Raw genomic sequence first — 17039 nt, forward strand, 5'->3', positions numbered from 1 at the left:
AGATCCCTTGCTAGTTAGATTTTTAGTGAACATATCTGCCCTTTTGATTTTTGGCAGTTCAATTAAACTGTAAATTATTTTCTACCACTGTCACGTGATCTTAGAGTTTTAGAGTTTAGTCTGTAAAATGCATTTATTACTATTTCCTGGTTGTATTTTATGTTTGACTATAATTTATATGTGAATTTTATAATTTTTACGTTTTTATTTTTGAAAACCGGAGGTGCGCGCTGCTCCTGTGTGTCTTATTTTGGTAGTTCAACTTCATGCGTCAAATCGTCTGCGTCGTGACGCAGACAGTCTGCGTCTACCCGAACCCCCCTCCGCAGAGTGTCTGCGTCGACCGACCGTGGAACTGTAGGCGACTGACGTGCTCCTCCGAAATGTTGTAACTCATGGATGTATAATATCGTTCTATGTTGTAACTACGCTTCGAAACGACGCAGACAGCAAGGGAAAGGGACGCAGACAATAAGGGCAGTGATTGGTCCTCTGTACCACCGCTCGACATACATTTCCGGTACTCTGCTTTCCCGCTTCATTTTGTTTACACGAACACCATTTTTAAATCCTCCTCTAAAGATAATGGATGAACTAGAGGTACGTTTGATCGAAGAAGTGAGAAAATATGATCACCTCTACAATTCCTCTTCCAAAAGCTACAAAGACAGCCAAATGTCAAATCATTCATGGAGGGAGATCGGCTTAAACCTCGGGGTGGACTCTGTTGAATGTATGAAGAGGTGGAAGAACCTGCGGGACAAATTTGTCCGCTATCGCAGAAAAATTGGATCCGGGAGCGGGGATCCAGGTGGGAAAAAGGTCCCTGTGTTCTATACCTTCATGTCCTGGCTGGAGCCACACGTGAAACATCGTGACACGGAGTTTATGCCGCCATCACCCCTAGCCCCCGCCTCACCTGCTTCTCCTGCGCCAGCCAAACCAAACAAACGGAAGCGCATGGACCTCAGTGATGTGCCGGTCAGGAAGCACTTGGACCGACTTAATGAACGTCGGCAAGAGCTGCAACAGAGACTGGCGAATGACAGCGATGAGTGCTCCAGGTTTGGGGCAACGGTTGCGGACATGATGAGGAGGGTGCCGGAGGCCAGGAGGGCCGATCTCATGTTCGAAATCCTCACCAAACTCCATGAAAACAGGGAATGAAATCACTAACTAACATTGATACAATTCACTGACTTGCTTGAAAGTTGTTAATATTTGTTTTTTTTTTTGTTTGTTTGTTTATTTGATTAATTATTGTTGTTGGCTAATGCTGTATTTACTCAATTTTGCGGTGCAATATTTGTATGTTTACATGTTGCAGCTTCTTTGCTATGACACATTGGACAATAAAATAAAACAGTTTGGAAACAATTGGGTTTTTATTTCTTTAACATAAGGCGAAAGTCCGGACAGTCATTTCTGTGGGCCATCACATCACTGTTCAAGTTTACCATAAGAAACCGTCTTGTTCTGCCGTGGTACAGAACCATGTTCTGTCTGAAAGAAAAACTTGAGATCATTTCTAACAGCTATGGCAGCACTGGTGGGGCGGGCTCTTGTCATTTGGGAACTATCAATAGGGTCCACAAAGTTTGAGTCCCCTGTAACTTCTCTTCGCCACTCACCAAGCGTCACAGACCCAGCTCTGTCCAAGTCCGCAAAGGTGGGTGGTATGTATTCTGGGCTGGTCACCTCGTCTGTGTAGGCAAGGTAGTTGTGCAGCACCACACAAGCCTTCACCACATCCACGACCTTGTCAGGCAGAAACTCAATTGGCCTTCCAAGAATTCTCCACCTTGCAGCCATGATGCCAAAGGTGTTGTCAGTGACCTGTCTGGCTCTAGAGTGGCGGTAATTGTAGATCTCCTCATCTTGCGTCAGATTCACTCCTGCGTTGATCCAAAATAAATAATGTTATTACACTGCAATCACAGCTATAACAAATTATCCAGTACTAAGTGTCTAATTAATACGATCTATAGGCCATTTCGAGTTCAATAGCTGTTCTCACACGACTTCCATTTTAACATTGCATATCTTTCTTAACATAGAAGTTGTGTGGAAAAACATAGTTTTTGTTTATATCGCTGAAGCGGTCACATACCTGGAAAGGGGCACATGAGGTTGCAGTGCAGAGGGAAGGTAGCATCACCAATAACAACATGAGGGATCTTGACCGCGGTCCCGGGAAGGTCAGCTGGTGGGGGCAGGTTTAGCTTGTGGTCGAGCAGCATGGACCCAAATCTGCTCTCCTTGAAAACGCCGCCATCGCTCTCCCGTCCGTAAGCTCCCATGTCCACCATTGTGAAGCGATACCGGGCATCGCACAAAGCCGTCAAAACAATAGAGTGCGAACCCTTGTAATTCAGGTAGTCGCTCCCTGCACGCGGCGGTGCCTTGATGTTTACATGCCTCCCATCGATACTTCCCACACAGTTTGGAAAGTTCCACAGTTTCCAGAAATCCACTGCAATGTTTTCCCACAGGCTTGTTGTCGGGCAGGGCAGAAATTCTGGCTGCAGTGCCGTCCACAACGCTTTGCAGACCTCTGACAGTATGGATGACGCCGTGCAAGAAGCGAGCTTGTAGTCTGCCGCTACAGTCTGTTGGTTTGCACCTGAAGCCAAAATTCGCAGCGCCACTGCCAGCCTTTGCCGTAAATCAATAGGCAAACTGTGTGTTGTCTGGTGGTGGACGAGAGGTTGCAGACGACGAACAAGATCATCAAACCGACCTGCTGACATCCTGAAATACTTGAAGTGCATTTCATCGTCCATTTCTTTCAGTGGTCGAACGAGTGTGGAAAATTCTCCAGTAGTTTGCCTTGACTCATTCAAAGGGCGTACAGCCCACCTTCTGCGTCTTCTCTTTCGTTTCTTTGCCAACATTTGTAACAGAAGTATTTCTTCCTCGATATCTATCAGCTCCAGCTCAATCAGCGTCCTCTCCCGCTCAGTCGCCATTGTTAAATGACCAGTGTCTCCAAGGTAACCGGAAAGTAAACACTCCACCAACGAGTTCGTGCCATTTCGCGACTCGGCGCCCTCTAATGTTGTGGCGGTGAATTACTTCGCTGCGCAGATCCATAAATCAAAAATGATGGAGGTAGTGTGCGTGTTCGGACGCAGAACTATAAAGCGGAGCCGGTGCGCCTGATATGTGTAAAGACATATTAATTGAGTATTTATATGTGGGGCGGCAGTAGCTCAGTTGGTAGAGCATTTGCCCACTGATCTGAAGGTTGGTGGTTCTCAACATAAAACATCACAGGTTGAGGGGTCAGATCCACTGACCCACAGGTTGGCTGATGTGATTCCAGCTCCCACAGATGAATGTTGTCATTGTGTCCTTGGGCAAGACATTTAACCCACCTTGCCCACAGTGTCTGTGAATGTGTGTGTGAATGTGTGAGTGGTTCCTTGTTGTAAAGAGCTTTGAGTGCCTTGAAGGTGGAAAAGCGCTATAGAAAAATGTGACCATTTACCATGTCTGCCACAGCCACTGACTCCACACTGTGTCTTTCGTATACGGCCTGAGGAAGAGTTGGCACCATGTTAAAGGTTCCATCTATGAGTGTCTGTCTCTCATGTCATGTGCGTCTGATGAAAAGGGTGTGGTTGTTATCTCTGAACTGCCGTGTTATGTATGTTCAACAAGAATATCACCAAACCAGCCTATGGCCGTGGGAAGTGGCGAGATGGAGACTTAATTGTATTTACTATATTAAAGTGTATATGTCAATAAAATGTTCAATTTCAATCTATCTCTTTATATTTAAAATGTATTTTAAATAGGCCTATAGGCTAAGGTAAAAAAAAAAAAAAAAAAAAAAAACTTCACAGCACCCTGTGTTAAAAAATACTTGGATGTACTAAGGGCTGTACAACAATGAATAAAAATGCAATTATTTTATTCTGAACACAACAGTAGGTTTACAGGAGTAAAAGGCACCTATAGGCTACGCATTTAAAAAAAAATTTACTGTAAATTCTATACAAATTTGCTCTCTCCAACGGTCGACCTCAGTTGGGCAAGTTTCCATGCTATTTGCAGATTTAACAGTCACACTTTTGACTTTATTATTTTAAGTTTCTCTTTTTTTGGCTTTTTTCCTTTAACGTTCCCATGTTCTCACCATGGGTCATGGTCAGACACGAGTTTGGCGCCTGTTTCCGTGTGAGTTTCAAATCTAAGCAAAAGAGAACGTGCTCCCAGAAGTGTGCACACTCACACCTGCACCGTCTGTTTTGTGAATAGACTGCTGTTTTTCCATTAATCACTAAATCCAGATGCACATAGATGTAAGTTAGCAGAAGCAAGTCCACATTGCACTTCTACCAAAGTAATTTTAGTCCACAACACTGGCATTTCCTATGGGCCAGGTAAATTTTATAGGCTTCCTTTTTACTGACATCAAACCATTCACCTTCAAACAAAAAACCTCTGTAATGATGTGTTACAGTTGTAAGAAAAAAGACTGCAGTTTGTACAAAAAAAGAAAGGGTCTGGATAAGAGTAATAAATGAAGTGTCTGTGGGTTTCAGAAGGATTCAAAATTAGGACTGTTACTGTTGCTGTAGCCAAAACTCCCCAAAATGTTGCATGTAACAGAAAGCAAAAACCCATGAACAATCATGATCAATGTCTTAGCTGGGGCTTTCAACTGGAAATACTTTTAGGGAATTTTGGCGGCTGTTCGGATTCTACACTGTTCTCTCCATTTCAGTGCACAGGCAGGAGGACTGAAAAAGGAGGTTAAACAGAGAAGATAAGTTGCCCATACTAACAGGGCTGAGTATCTGATTCCTGCTCTGACTTGGCACCTACTGTCTTTGTGTCTTTGGGCAAGACACTTGATGCACAGGGTCCACTCCAGTCGCAATATGAATATGAAGTAGGCTGTGTTATTGTCAAAGCAATACATCAGCTAATCCACCTTTAATTCAGAACTAATGCTTTAAAAAAATCCTCTTAAGAGATAAATTAGTCCAAATCTCTTTAGTCCTAGACTGTATACAGCCCACTGACAGAGAAAGTGACAAGCAGTAAGACAAGATGAGTAAAAACCAAAACAGAGAATATGTTGAAATCAAGCTGCTATAAAAGACATCAAGCACATTTGACCTGTTTTGGAGAGTTATTTTACAAGTAAAATGGTCTAAGACTTGGGACTCAACTTGGACTTGAAGGTCAGTGACTTGGGACTTGAGGCCTGTGACTTGAGAAGACTTGAAAAGCACTTTTAAATCTGAATTCTTTCTGTTCTGACCGTAATGATTCACACTAAGATCTTGTCAAGACATTTAAAAAGGAAAAAAATAACTAAATTCATTTCTACAGCTCTTATATACTCTATAAATACTCATATATAAATATTCTATGACTTTATAAGTACAATTTATCTTAAAAGTCAAATAAATTGCAAAAATCTAAGCTATATTTGGTACTTTGGTTTAAAGACATGAAATGACTTGAAGCTCAAGCAGACGACATGGACTTGACTTGGACTTGCTTGGTTTTGACTTAGGAGTTTGATTCGGAATTGAGGTCAAAGACTTGAGACTTACTTGAGACTTGCAAAAGAATGATTTGGTTCCACCTCTATGGCAAGTCAGACTGTTCACATTTACGCACGTATTTAACGCGTTTAACACCTTATTTGACGCGTCGAATTATTCTACATATGATAATGATCTCCTCCCACTGTTTTTCCCAGTCAATGAATTTAAAGTGCTTTCAGCCAATCACTGACCAAGACAAAGAGTCCAGAACAGTCCAACACCGATTTCCCTATACAAATGTTTACTCTTTAAAAAATAAATCTTACACTGTGTAAATTGTCATCTATCAAGTTTAAAAAGGTTGTCGTGTACCTGAACGTATTTATCTTTTCAGTATGTCGCTCATTAAGCAACTGATTATTTAATTGTTGGTGTACAATTGTCAAAGGAGGACAATATGAAACACATTATTTGACGCAAATAAGGTGTTAAACGCGTTAAATATATGCGTAAATGTGAACACTTTGGCTTGCCATACACCTCTGCATAACTATAACATCTGCACTCGCGCTCCCGGCCGTGACCTTTAGACGAATACAAGTGCTCTGGCTTCATCTGCTGTCCAGTTTAAGAACTGCACCAAAAACTTACAAACTTAAATACTGTACAAACTGTACGCTCCTGCCAAAGGTGTGCTTTTATTTATTAGAAAATATCACAAACAAGCAAAATATTTAATCATTAAAACTTTTAGAACTAATAAAACAAATGATAAAATTTTATTATGTGCTACAAAAAAAAAAAAAAAAAAAAAAAAAACACACACACACTGTGAATGTAATTCATTTCCAAAATAATAGTAATCATAAAAAAATCACAAAATTATGAAAGAAAAACAGCACCAAAATCATATCTTTGTATATATAAAATTACATCATGTCACTAAACTAAACATCACAAGAACACAGTCATGGAGGAAGTCAAACTGACCAATAGCACCATTTAACACTATACAAGCTACATACTAAGGTCTATAAATGAGGAAAATTAAGGTTTGTAAAGGTATGTGTTTAAATGCTACTAAAAGTGCTACTGTGCAGGAATGAAAATACCAAACTATAAAACTCAATCACTGCACATCTTATACCAAACACGGATGAATTAAGTAAACAAGGTCTTGGTCTGTTAGCTGCCAGCTTTGGGAAGCTGTCATAAACATGCTGCAACTTTGATGTAAATCCTTATGCACAAGAATCAGAATTCCACTTTATTATTTTGTGGTTTGGTAATACTCCATACAGCAGACAAGAGAGGTTGGTGATCACAAGTGGCTAGCTCTCAGTTGCTCAGGTGAGAGGCTCCTTCGGCTGTTATATGCCTATAAACAAAAATTGTTTGTCGTTTTAAGTTTTAAGTAAATTTGACCACTATTGTATTTCTGGTGCATTTCAGTTACATACCCTTTGGTCATTTGGTGTGCATTTAGAAAGCAATACATTTGAGGTTCATTTCCATGTACTTAAAACATATATTTTTTTGTTTTGTTTTGGGCTAATAAATGTTTCTGAAACTTACAAGGCTGCGAGATGGACTGAGAGATCTGGAGCGCACTGGGCTGGCACTCCTACTCCTGCTGCGGCTTCTAGTCCACTGAAACAATACAGTTACAAGACATACAGTAAGTAAATGTCAAATCAGATAAATTATGTAACAGGATAATTCTTACCATAGCACCTCTGCGAGTAACAGCTTCACCCTTCACTATTACAATGTCTCCTTCCATTAGAGCTGGCCACACATGGTACAGGACCAGAGGAGCGGAGAACTCAGAGTCATAGCTGCGACGATACCTGAAGTGGATGAAATGTTTTAAGTTAGTTATATTCCTGTTATTTATACATCATATTTTTTATGTTATTTTTTTATTTTTGTGGCTCTGTGACTGTGCAGTTTACTACATTGCTACAAACTAGTGTTGGGAAAATGTGTTCATGCTTCCATCTACAAGTTTGAAATTAAAAGCTTAAACCAAACCAGTATTAACCTGATTAAACTCTTTAAACCAGGACTAAGCCAGTTACACTATGGGTTACTCTGGGTCAGCTGTAACATGGTCCCGATTAGATCCTAAGTAGTGCACAAATAAATATTTTTTCTGAGGTACTTGGATTTCAGTTTGAGACCCGTGTCTGCACCAACCTGAGTTCATTGTACAGCTCCCCATCACTTGCGAAGGCCACATCAAGAGGTGGCTCTAGTGTCTGCATGGCAAAAGCCACTCTACAGGTCTCTCTGATCAGAGTACTGATGAGCACAAAGTCTGTCTCCGGAGGGAACGAGATGCGAGGATTCACATTCATGGCATTGATCACATCCTGAATGATAAAAACAAAACCAGTGAATTATCGTGATATGATTTTTTAAATGTCAATGTGATGTTGGTCATACATTTACACTGGCTTGTACATCATATAGGTCAAGATTTCGGACGATATAGTCGACAGCAGCATCCTCCAAACTCTCAGGACCAAAATGAGTTGAAGCGAGAGTTTTTCTCACTCGCAGTTTGAACTGACGGTACGCCATTCTCGTTACTCTGAAGGATTCCTACACACAAGATGAAAAAATTAATATGGTTCATTAGACAATAAGCTAGTCAGGTACAGCATAGGCATAGATGCGTAAAGTACACAAACTCTGAGGTTCACAGATCAAGCAGCCTACACTTTTCACTTTTCCAAGATGCTGTGTTATTCACCTGTCAGTGGTCAAAAGTTGCTTAATAATATTGCTTAATAACAAGAGTCATACCACAGCAGCAATGAAGATGATTTTTTGGACCATCTCTAAATCGTCCACATAGCGTCGCAGTATGGTCTGTGCCTCCAGTCTCTCCACGGCATAGAGGTCACTGAAGCGGGACACGAGGCGAGCGTGTCTGGATGAGTGCGTGAGCTGGGCCCTGGTCGGAGACTCACTCCGGATGGGACTGGACGTGCGGCTCAGTCTGGGCAAAGGGCTGGGGGAGCGACTCCGAACCAGCCTGTACAAGACATTTCAGACATAAAATGACTTCTGAAAAGATCCATGTAGGATTTCTATTGGGTTTTTCAGGCCTCGTGACTTTTTTTAAATGAAACCATAACTAAAGTCATAACCAACTGACAAAGGCTTTGATTGCTGCTGTACATGGATGATAGAAAATGTGCATGAAAACAAAAATATGCTGTTTTTAAAGAATAACCAATGTTATTCACCTTTGATTTTTACATTTTAATTATGTTTGATTGTCCGATTGAACTGCCTAAATATAATTTGTCTTTTTATTTTAAAGCACCTCTCCTGCAGCATGGCCTTCTCTGTGGTGAGGTAAGACACTTCATCCCGAAGTAATCGTATCTGTCGCTCGTAGTCATCAATGGCGCTCAGCTTCCTCTTATAGATCTCCACTTCATCACGAGCCGCACGCAAGCTGTAAAAAGTCACACAAATATAAACAGAGGATTACCCACTAACCAACTGTATGAATATTCAAAAGTCATATCCACTCACTCTGCTCTAAGTTGTATAATCTCATCTTCTGTTGCCAGCAAAGTGGTTGCAGATTTGTTTTTTGTATCATCTAGTTCATTGTGAGCTTCAGCCAATCTACAAAACAATAAATAAATACAAAAACAAAATGAATCATGACAACTTTAAATACATAACATTAAGGATGATGAAAGACAAGATAAGACAATATTTGTCCAACTTACTCCGCTCTGACTGAGTCTAGTTGTATTCGTGTGGAGCACAGTTGAGCCTCCATCTTTTGTATGTCACTGTCATGAGAGAAAGAAAGCTCCCGGAGTTTCCTGTCTTTCTCCATTGAGTCCTAAGAACAATACAAAACATGGAAAATATTTATCTATTGTGACATGTTGTTTTTTTATATTTTGAAATGTATACTCAGTGTCTTGTGACCTGCATAAGCTGTAAACTGGTGTCATCAGAAACAGAAGGTCTTGCCATTGAAAAACAGCTTCCAAGCCATGGCAGGAGACGTGATTTGAGGGTATCCACTCCGCCATACTGTCCACCTGAAAACCAACAATTATAAATTTAAAATTTGTTTAATTAAACCAATATTTTGTAGCACTTATGGCTTATGGCTACCTTCTGCAGCTGTCAGGTTGAGAATAGCAAAGAGTTGACCTTGGATTTTCGCGGTTAGCTCAATCAATTCACAGCATCGGTTCAAATTCTGGTCACAGGAGAGTGCCTAAAGGTAAAAAATATGATCAGGTGGGTGAGTAGGAGATATCCTTGACAATTAATGAATTTAAATGAAAATAGATATAGTGAAGGCCCTTTAATATTTCAATATCTACAAAAACTCCCCATTGTGTTTAGTTAATATAAGTAGGCATAACATCTATTATTCAAGTTTTTGCCACAATGCTTGTATTGTTAAACCGTAGTTAATGGGGCTTTGGCAGCAGAATCTATTGCAGCATCTTGTAAAATATTAATTCCATTGTGTCCAGCAAACCAAACAGGAAGTGAAGGGGCTTGAACTATCCTCGCGCTGCAGTAAAACATCTTTGGTACGACTGCGACGGTAGTCATGGTGACTGGCGTCCATGGCAACCAAACTTGAGCTAAAAATCAAGGCTAATGAAACATTCCTTCACTGTGATTTTGTAACGTTAAACCCATAAGTCGTGTTCAGTACACAGTATTTAAAACATATATTAGAAAATATTGTTAATTAACTCCAACACCGCTGTGGTTGCGCAACAATTCAAGCTAACACGTAAAGCCATAGCGTAAACAGACAATCATAAATTACTGCAGCATTAGCCTATTAGCCACGGGTATCGGCCATTTACTGTTAACACATCACCCAGTGTTATACTATAACAGATCAAAGTGCAGAAGTGGCTCATTATTAATTCATGATGAACTTACGTGGTAGTCACTGTGCCAGGTTTCGAGCTTGTCCTGTAAAACACTGAATGAAGAGGTGTTGGTCAGTCTCCTCAAAGTGTCAGCCATTGCCCTTCAAGATAAAAACAACAGTATGTTATGTATGTCCTTTTGAGGTTAAAAATATGCGTGCATGGATTTAAGCCAGAGAGAAGGGCAGACTTGTAAAAAAATAAAATAAAATCCTGTCCTGATAACTTTCTTCACCTGCCCCTTTCACGCCAAGCACCGCCTCAGTTGTGGCAACCAGAAGAAGAGACGAGCTGGTCCTGAGCTGGGGTTTATATGAAGAGACCGCTGACCGTCTTCACTGATGTTAGTCCTTGTTCTGCAGCTTCTTCCGGGGATGTAATTGTAATGTCACACTGGTAATAGACACCAAACAGTCTGAACCTGTGGTCCTGTAACACATATGATGTTTCCACAATGAATATTAGCTAAGTTTAGTCCACTATTAACCTGTACACTATAGCTGGACTGTGAATGAAGAGGGCCTAAAACAGAGGTAAACAGAAATGGGCAACTCCAAATCTGACATTTTAAGTACTCTATAATAAAATATTAACACATTTTTTCATCACCAGTCATCATTAGACTTAGACTTAGACAAACTTTACACGATACACAAACAAATAGAAAAAATAATATGTAATAATAAATAATAATATATTCTTGCAAAAAGATAGCAAGAGACAAGTGTAAAATTAGACAAAATTATATAAATGTATATGGACAAGTCAAAATAAAATCGAAAAATAAGTAATACAATATAAAACCTTGTAATAAATCTATGGCAAGTCTCGAACCAAATATTGAAACCGTGAACGAAAAATGCAACTCTCTTCATGAAATTTTGAACTTTTTCATGATAAAAAGAGTCAGTGCAATTATGGGCAGTGTGAAAAAGTCCTGTCAAGTTTTCTCAGTACGTGGGCTACGTAAGATATATTTTACATATGAAAAAAAAAAGCAATTTTATTTACTATTTTGTTCAATTCCTTGTTTGGGCTCTTGTGGTTACTTTACGTATGGAAAATATGAATGGCCTTGTTTTACTATTTTAGGAACCTCCCGTCATTGGTTAAATGATCTTGGACCGTACTATTAGAACTTATTTACTAACTGTTTATAATAGCGTAATTGTAAAGAGTAGAGCTATAAACAGTTAAATGCCGTCCCAGATTTAATCCCGTATATTTGTTTGTCATATTAATCTAATATTGATTAATAATGCCATGTATTCTTGGAGTGACCCTGTAAAGGCGCACAGTGGTATCGTCCTGTCACTGCAGGAGAGGGAGGGTCAACATGGCGTCGGAACAGGTCCGTTATTTACAATATTTCTCGCATTATTGCATTTATACCTGGTTTATTGTTGTCTGCCTAAGCTACTTTATAAATATAAAGAATAACATATACCATTAGTATTGTAGATTTTGCTGCAGGAAGCTAGATTTCCCTCTGGTAATGTCTGGGTAATAAACACTGGCCTCCGTTATGTAGTTGCATGAAGGCAGAATAAACATAAAAAGGCATTGCGTTTGTTTTTTGCTTGTCAGTTTGATTTACTCTGAAGCAAAAAATAAAGCTAATTTAACAAAAATACAAGCAGAAGTGTCCTCAGATTTTATATCTTATTTTCTCGTGCTAAACGAGTGCAGTTTATTTTTAGTTATGGCAACAGACAGGCAGGCTGGGGGCATTTAACACAGTTACATTCCAGTACAGCTCAAATGGACCACACAGACTGCACAAGCCAATACCTTATATGATCTGCACAGTAATAATTATTCATTGACAGTAGCGTGTATAGTTTCACATTCCCTAATGCCTATGGATGTCTTAATGTCAGTAATGCACTGATTTAAATTGTAACTTTGTATTGTAATTCTGTATTGTGACTTAGTTTAATACCTTTCAGTTGTTCCATACATTAACTATGTCAATCCATCCAGTATACTTTGAATTTTCTTCTCTCACGGTATCTTCTGACTTACCCACTGTGTTTACCTTTTCTGTAACAACTACATGTCCAGACAATCTCAGTGCTATCTCTCTAAAGCCAGCCTCTCAATTTTATTATAAATCTATTGTTTTGTTTCAGGAGAGTTCAAATGGGCCCATGAAAAAATCCATGAGGGAGAAGGCCATAGAAAGGCGCAATGTGAACAAGGAGCACAACAGTAACTTCAAAGCAGGATACATCCCCATTGAAGAAGAACGTCTTCATAAAACCGGACTAAGAGGACGTAAAGGAAACATGGCTGTCTGCATCATCGTTCTGCTCTTCCTCCTTGCCTTAATAAACCTTATTGTAAGTATTTAAGACACAAGTGTCAGTGATGTGTTTAGTCAAACCAATATTCTTTATTCACTTATATCTTATCAACATTTTATTTTGCACACAGGTAAAGTTAAATAAAAGTGCAAGTAACTTTTTTGCCGAAGGGCTCATCACCTGCTTGTCCCCATGGAGCTGATATTGGAATGTTACACAGTATGGCATTACATTTTTCTATCTCCATGGAGACAAGCAGATGAGGCCACCAAGCCAAGTTACAAGTCAGATCTGTGGTGTACGAAGTAGGATAACTAAGCAAGTTCAATATGGTGCAACTATCCAGGAACAGAAATACAGAAAATCTCCATGGAGACAAGTTAGCAGACCTCCCATCAAAAAGTTACATAGTGCACCTTTAAAATGTCAAGCAATGTCAGCTTTAAATGTTTTCAGCTTTCAGTAGCCGCTGAAGGAGCCCATAAACAAAGAATTAAAATATGTTGCAGATATTTAAAAGCTGATCATTTTTTGTCCTAGATAACACTGGTGATATGGACTGTGATTCGAATTGGGCCAAACGGTTGTGACAGTATGGAGTTTCACGAGTCTGGTCTCCTTCGATTTAAACAAAAAGCTGACATGGGCATTGTTCACCCACTGCACAAGAGCACCATAGGAGGCCGCAAAGACAAGGATTTGGTGATTGTCGGCAACAATAACCCTGTAAGGATTTTCAGACATATATAATAAGATTCAATTTGTTTAGATTATTTGTTTAATTATGTTTCAATTATTATTTGTTTTCAGGTTGTATTTCAACAAGGAACTACCAAGCTGAGTGTAGAGAAGGACAAGACCTCAGTTGTCAGTGACGTTGGAATTTCCTTCACAGACCCGCGAACACAAAACACATTTTTCAGCACCGACTTTGAAAATCATGAGTTCAACCTGCCCAAAGGTGTTAAGGTCCTCAGTGTCAAAAAGGCCTCCACAGAAAGGGTATGTCTCTTGTATATTCAAAGGCATAATATGCAGCCAGGACTTTTCAGATATCTTTATTGTAATAGATAAATTCGCTTAATCAAAGATACACTCTACTGTATTGGACAACAGACCACTATGCTCTGAAAAACCTTGGTACTTGACATCATTATCAATACCTTATTATAGTCAAACTAAACAAATATTATGTCATTTTAAAAACAAAACAAAAGTGGTCTCATACTAATTCTGATATAGATCAATGTCTAATTCTGTCCTATTAATGTGATTTTTCAGTGTTGATATCTGCTCCAATGAGTATCAAGTTTCAGTACAAATTTTGTGTCTGGGTATCAGTTTATATGAGAGGTCAAAGGAGGTCAACATTTTCATGGTTTCTACATCCCAAACATTAACAGGATGCAACAATGAAGAGGTTATCTAAGTTACTCATATTACTGATTAGTAATATGACAATATTTCCCGACCTTTGCCTCTTGGGATAGTGCTGTTTTTAAAGGAATTCTACACTTTTCAATATCAGGTAACAGAAGGCTATCTGCTGTGTTTTAACCAGTGTATTTTATCTCTAATACAGATCACCAGCAGCGCGTCCTCTGACCTGAACATCAAAGGGGACGGAAAGGCAATAATTCGCGGCAATGAGGGAGTGAATATTATGGGACGCACTGTGGAGTTTAAAATGGGCGGAGGCATCGAGCTTAGAGCTGTGAGTATGAAATTCTCCAAAATCATAACAACAAAACAACTTTTTCATTAAAACAGATTGAAGCAACTGTCATGATAGGGCCATGAAATATTTTTGTAAAATGATTTAAGTTGTGGCTCTTATAATTTATTGGTGTTGGTACTGTTAAAAAAGTGACATATTTTTATGTTTTTATTAGATAGGGATTTTTGGTTGTATATGTATTATTTTCAAAAATATTTCTCAAACATTACCCAACACTGTTCTCAATTTTGGCCATGTGGCCAAATCAGTTTTTTTTTTTTTTTTGCTTATTTATTTAAAAACTTGAACATGATGCAAACAAGTCAAAATTACTTTTCTCTTTGTAGGAGAACAGCATTGTACTTAATGGATCTGTCATGTTCAATGCCACTCGAATCCCAAACTCAGCTGGAGACGTGTATTTTGACGAGGGTCTGGAGCGGTACAAACTGTGTATGTGTGCGGATGGGATGCTGTTTCGAGTTCAGGTGAAATTTCCAAATATGGGCTGCCAAACCTCTGACAACCCCTGTAAAAAGGCTCATTTTTAAACTGAACTGAAATGTGCTGCTTAATGTGCATAAACCACTCAGTATTCAAACTTTATTATGGGATACTAAATGAAATTCTCCCTTGATATCAAGATTCCTCATGATTTTGTCTTTGAAAGATAACATTTGGCCCCAGAGGTAATCACAGTTTAATATTGAAGTTGTATTGTTGTTTTGTACCTGTGATAAATTATTTGCATATGAAGCAACAGGGCAGCACTTAACACTCCTATCTCTAATGTCATACTGGGTTGAGCCTGAAGCAATGTTCATTTCCTGTCCAGTATTAGATACAACAATGAAGAGATGTATGGCATCGTACTTGCTCTGGCAGCTGTTTTGGATAAGTGTAAAGACACTAACATAATATAAATCATTATATAAAAGTATACAAAAGAACAGGTTTCCTTTTGCACCATTCTATCATGCACGTGCCAATGGATTTAAAAGAGATTATAATGAATATATATAAATATAGCATAATTTCTTGCATCTGTTGCTTAAGCTTTTTTACAGTAAATAATACAGGTGTGTTTGCACTAAGGTTGAGATTGAAATAATAATTGAAAGCTTTTATTGAGTGATCTGGATTTTTGTGCAATAAATGTTTTGAGTTTGTTTTGCCTTATATTGTCTGTTTTTTAACAGCGCTGTTTAAGATGTATCAAAATAATGTTTTACTGCCTTTATGCGTGGACTGGAAAACCAAGAAGGTGAAGAGCCTTCTCTTGAAATGCATTTGTTTTAATAAAGAAACATGTTGAAACAGTGCTCCTGTGTTGAACCTCTTATCACTAGTTTGAGTGTATGTCCAGGCATTTATACAGCCCTTTAAAATCATATGGCACTCCTACATTATGTATTTTATTACCGTGGGGAATGTGAGGGCAGGGCTCTCCATCATAAACGAGCTGCTATCTGTCATACACAAGGGAAACAATGACAGTAAGACATTAACTAACAGTGTAAATGATTAGAAGGAGCAGAGAATGGCATCTTTGGGCAGGTGCCTGTAAAGCTAAGACGCAGCAAAAATACCTCAGACTTTGGACAGTTGAAGCAGTGTTCTGTGTTTCAAGTGTCACAAGACTGAAGCAGGTGAGCCTTCTTCATAGATGATGATTATATTTGACTTTCATGCCAATAACATATATTTTTTTCCAAATAGTGAAGCAGTATACTACTTTAACCGGGACTGTGATGGCCGTGTCACCAGGCCCCAAACTGGTGCTCGTTCTTCTCCTTTTCTGTGGATTCCTGAATGCCTCTCCACTCGATTCCTGTCCAGACTTTTGTACTTGTCAGCCATCTTTACATCTAAACTGTTCATCTGCTGGGCTCTCTTTGGCACCAGCAAACATCAGCACCTCAGTATCTGAACTGGACTTGTCTAACAACCAGCTGGGATCTTTAACATTTCAATCAAAGTATTACAGTCTACAAAAACTATGGCTTGGGAACAACAGTGTGACACACCTGTCCCTTTGTGTGGATATGGATTTAAAGGGCCAGTCCAAGTCCAAGTTGAGAAGGAGATGGGGCTGTATGCTCTGGGCCCCCACCCTTCAGCTGCTGTCTGTGGAGATGAATCAGCTTGAGAAATTACCTGAAGGTAAGTCACACTGTCACAGCCCTAGATGCAGGTATTCATACTTGTGTGATTATAAGAACTGTCAATATGATGAAATACATTTTAAAAACGCAGAGGTTAGGGGGGGCTACATTGGGGCTACAAAACTTACTTACAAAAATGTCCTGTATTCTCACTTTACATTTCAAATTCATGGTCCTCTTTGACACTTATGCCAGAAATGAACATCCTTACACATAATACAAATAAACAGTTTGGTCTATTTATACCATGTAACCTTACAGTATTTATAATATTTTCTAAACAATAGTGTTTGTGGTGGGGATCTACTTTCAGTATTTATCAACTCTAATTAACTTTAAATATGTAGAATGATTTCACATGGCCTAATTTAATGTTTGATGCCTTCATCAAAACATGTTTACAA

General features: G+C 39.1%; 4 protein-coding genes across 4 annotated transcripts; 2 read left to right on the plus strand and 2 right to left on the minus strand.

Moving 5' to 3' along the window:
* Positions 1-316: 316 nt before the first annotated feature.
* Positions 317-1377, plus strand: LOC129412058 (uncharacterized). The gene has a single exon (XM_055164862.1). The coding sequence runs from the start codon at positions 400-402 to the stop codon at positions 1165-1167; it is 768 nt and encodes a 255-aa protein (XP_055020837.1). The 5' UTR covers positions 317-399; the 3' UTR covers positions 1168-1377.
* On the minus strand, positions 1367-2974 carry LOC110154894 (putative nuclease HARBI1). The gene is made up of 2 exons (XM_020918942.2): positions 2111-2974; positions 1367-1895 (listed from the first exon to the last, which is right to left on the minus strand). The coding sequence occupies exons 1-2, from the start codon at positions 2967-2969 to the stop codon at positions 1441-1443; spliced, it is 1314 nt and encodes a 437-aa protein (XP_020774601.2). The 5' UTR covers positions 2970-2974; the 3' UTR covers positions 1367-1440.
* Positions 2975-6455: 3481 nt separating this feature from the next.
* On the minus strand, positions 6456-11491 carry spata18 (spermatogenesis associated 18). The gene is made up of 13 exons (XM_020918925.2): positions 11459-11491; positions 10458-10876; positions 9663-9768; positions 9471-9586; positions 9263-9381; positions 9060-9155; positions 8845-8979; positions 8319-8550; positions 7956-8114; positions 7707-7882; positions 7234-7357; positions 7083-7157; positions 6456-6885 (listed from the first exon to the last, which is right to left on the minus strand). The coding sequence occupies exons 2-13, from the start codon at positions 10542-10544 to the stop codon at positions 6829-6831; spliced, it is 1482 nt and encodes a 493-aa protein (XP_020774584.1). The 5' UTR covers positions 10545-10876; positions 11459-11491; the 3' UTR covers positions 6456-6828.
* Positions 11492-11666: 175 nt separating this feature from the next.
* sgcb (sarcoglycan, beta (dystrophin-associated glycoprotein)) lies at positions 11667-15792 on the plus strand. Its single transcript, XM_055164833.1, has 6 exons — positions 11667-11798; positions 12580-12789; positions 13294-13479; positions 13564-13755; positions 14336-14467; positions 14818-15792. Exons 1-6 carry the CDS (start codon positions 11784-11786, stop codon positions 15019-15021), a joined length of 939 nt encoding a protein of 312 aa, XP_055020808.1. The 5' UTR covers positions 11667-11783; the 3' UTR covers positions 15022-15792.
* Positions 15793-17039: the final 1247 nt, after the last annotated feature.

The sequence above is a fragment of the Boleophthalmus pectinirostris genome, unplaced genomic scaffold (assembly GCF_026225935.1).
Source record: "Boleophthalmus pectinirostris isolate CB_2022bp ecotype Guang Dong unplaced genomic scaffold, ASM2622593v1 HiC_scaffold_7, whole genome shotgun sequence".
Taxonomy (NCBI): domain Eukaryota; kingdom Metazoa; phylum Chordata; class Actinopteri; order Gobiiformes; family Gobiidae; genus Boleophthalmus; species Boleophthalmus pectinirostris.

What these genes read in the sequence shown, in the direction of transcription:
- spata18 (XM_020918925.2), bottom strand. Translation starts at nt 10,544, where the DNA reads ATGGCTGACACTTTGAGGAGACTGACCAACACCTCTTCATTCAGTGTT. An exon ending in ATGTACAAGCCAGTGTAAAT is followed by an intron (nt 7,883 to 7,955) that starts GTATGACCAACA and finishes TTTATCATTCAG; the next exon opens with GATGTGATCAATGCCATGAA. An exon ending in GAGCTGTACAATGAACTCAG is followed by an intron (nt 7,358 to 7,706) that starts GTTGGTGCAGAC and finishes CATCCACTTCAG; the next exon opens with GTATCGTCGCAGCTATGACT.
- LOC129412058 (XM_055164862.1), top strand. Translation starts at nt 400, where the DNA reads ATGTATAATATCGTTCTATGTTGTAACTACGCTTCGAAACGACGCAGA.
- LOC110154894 (XM_020918942.2), bottom strand. Translation starts at nt 2,969, where the DNA reads ATGGCGACTGAGCGGGAGAGGACGCTGATTGAGCTGGAGCTGATAGAT. An exon ending in CCTCATGTGCCCCTTTCCAG is followed by an intron (nt 1,896 to 2,110) that starts GTATGTGACCGC and finishes GGATCAACGCAG; the next exon opens with GAGTGAATCTGACGCAAGAT.
- sgcb (XM_055164833.1), top strand. An exon ending in TTGTCGGCAACAATAACCCT is followed by an intron (nt 13,480 to 13,563) that starts GTAAGGATTTTC and finishes ATTTGTTTTCAG; the next exon opens with GTTGTATTTCAACAAGGAAC. An exon ending in AAAAGGCCTCCACAGAAAGG is followed by an intron (nt 13,756 to 14,335) that starts GTATGTCTCTTG and finishes TCTCTAATACAG; the next exon opens with ATCACCAGCAGCGCGTCCTC.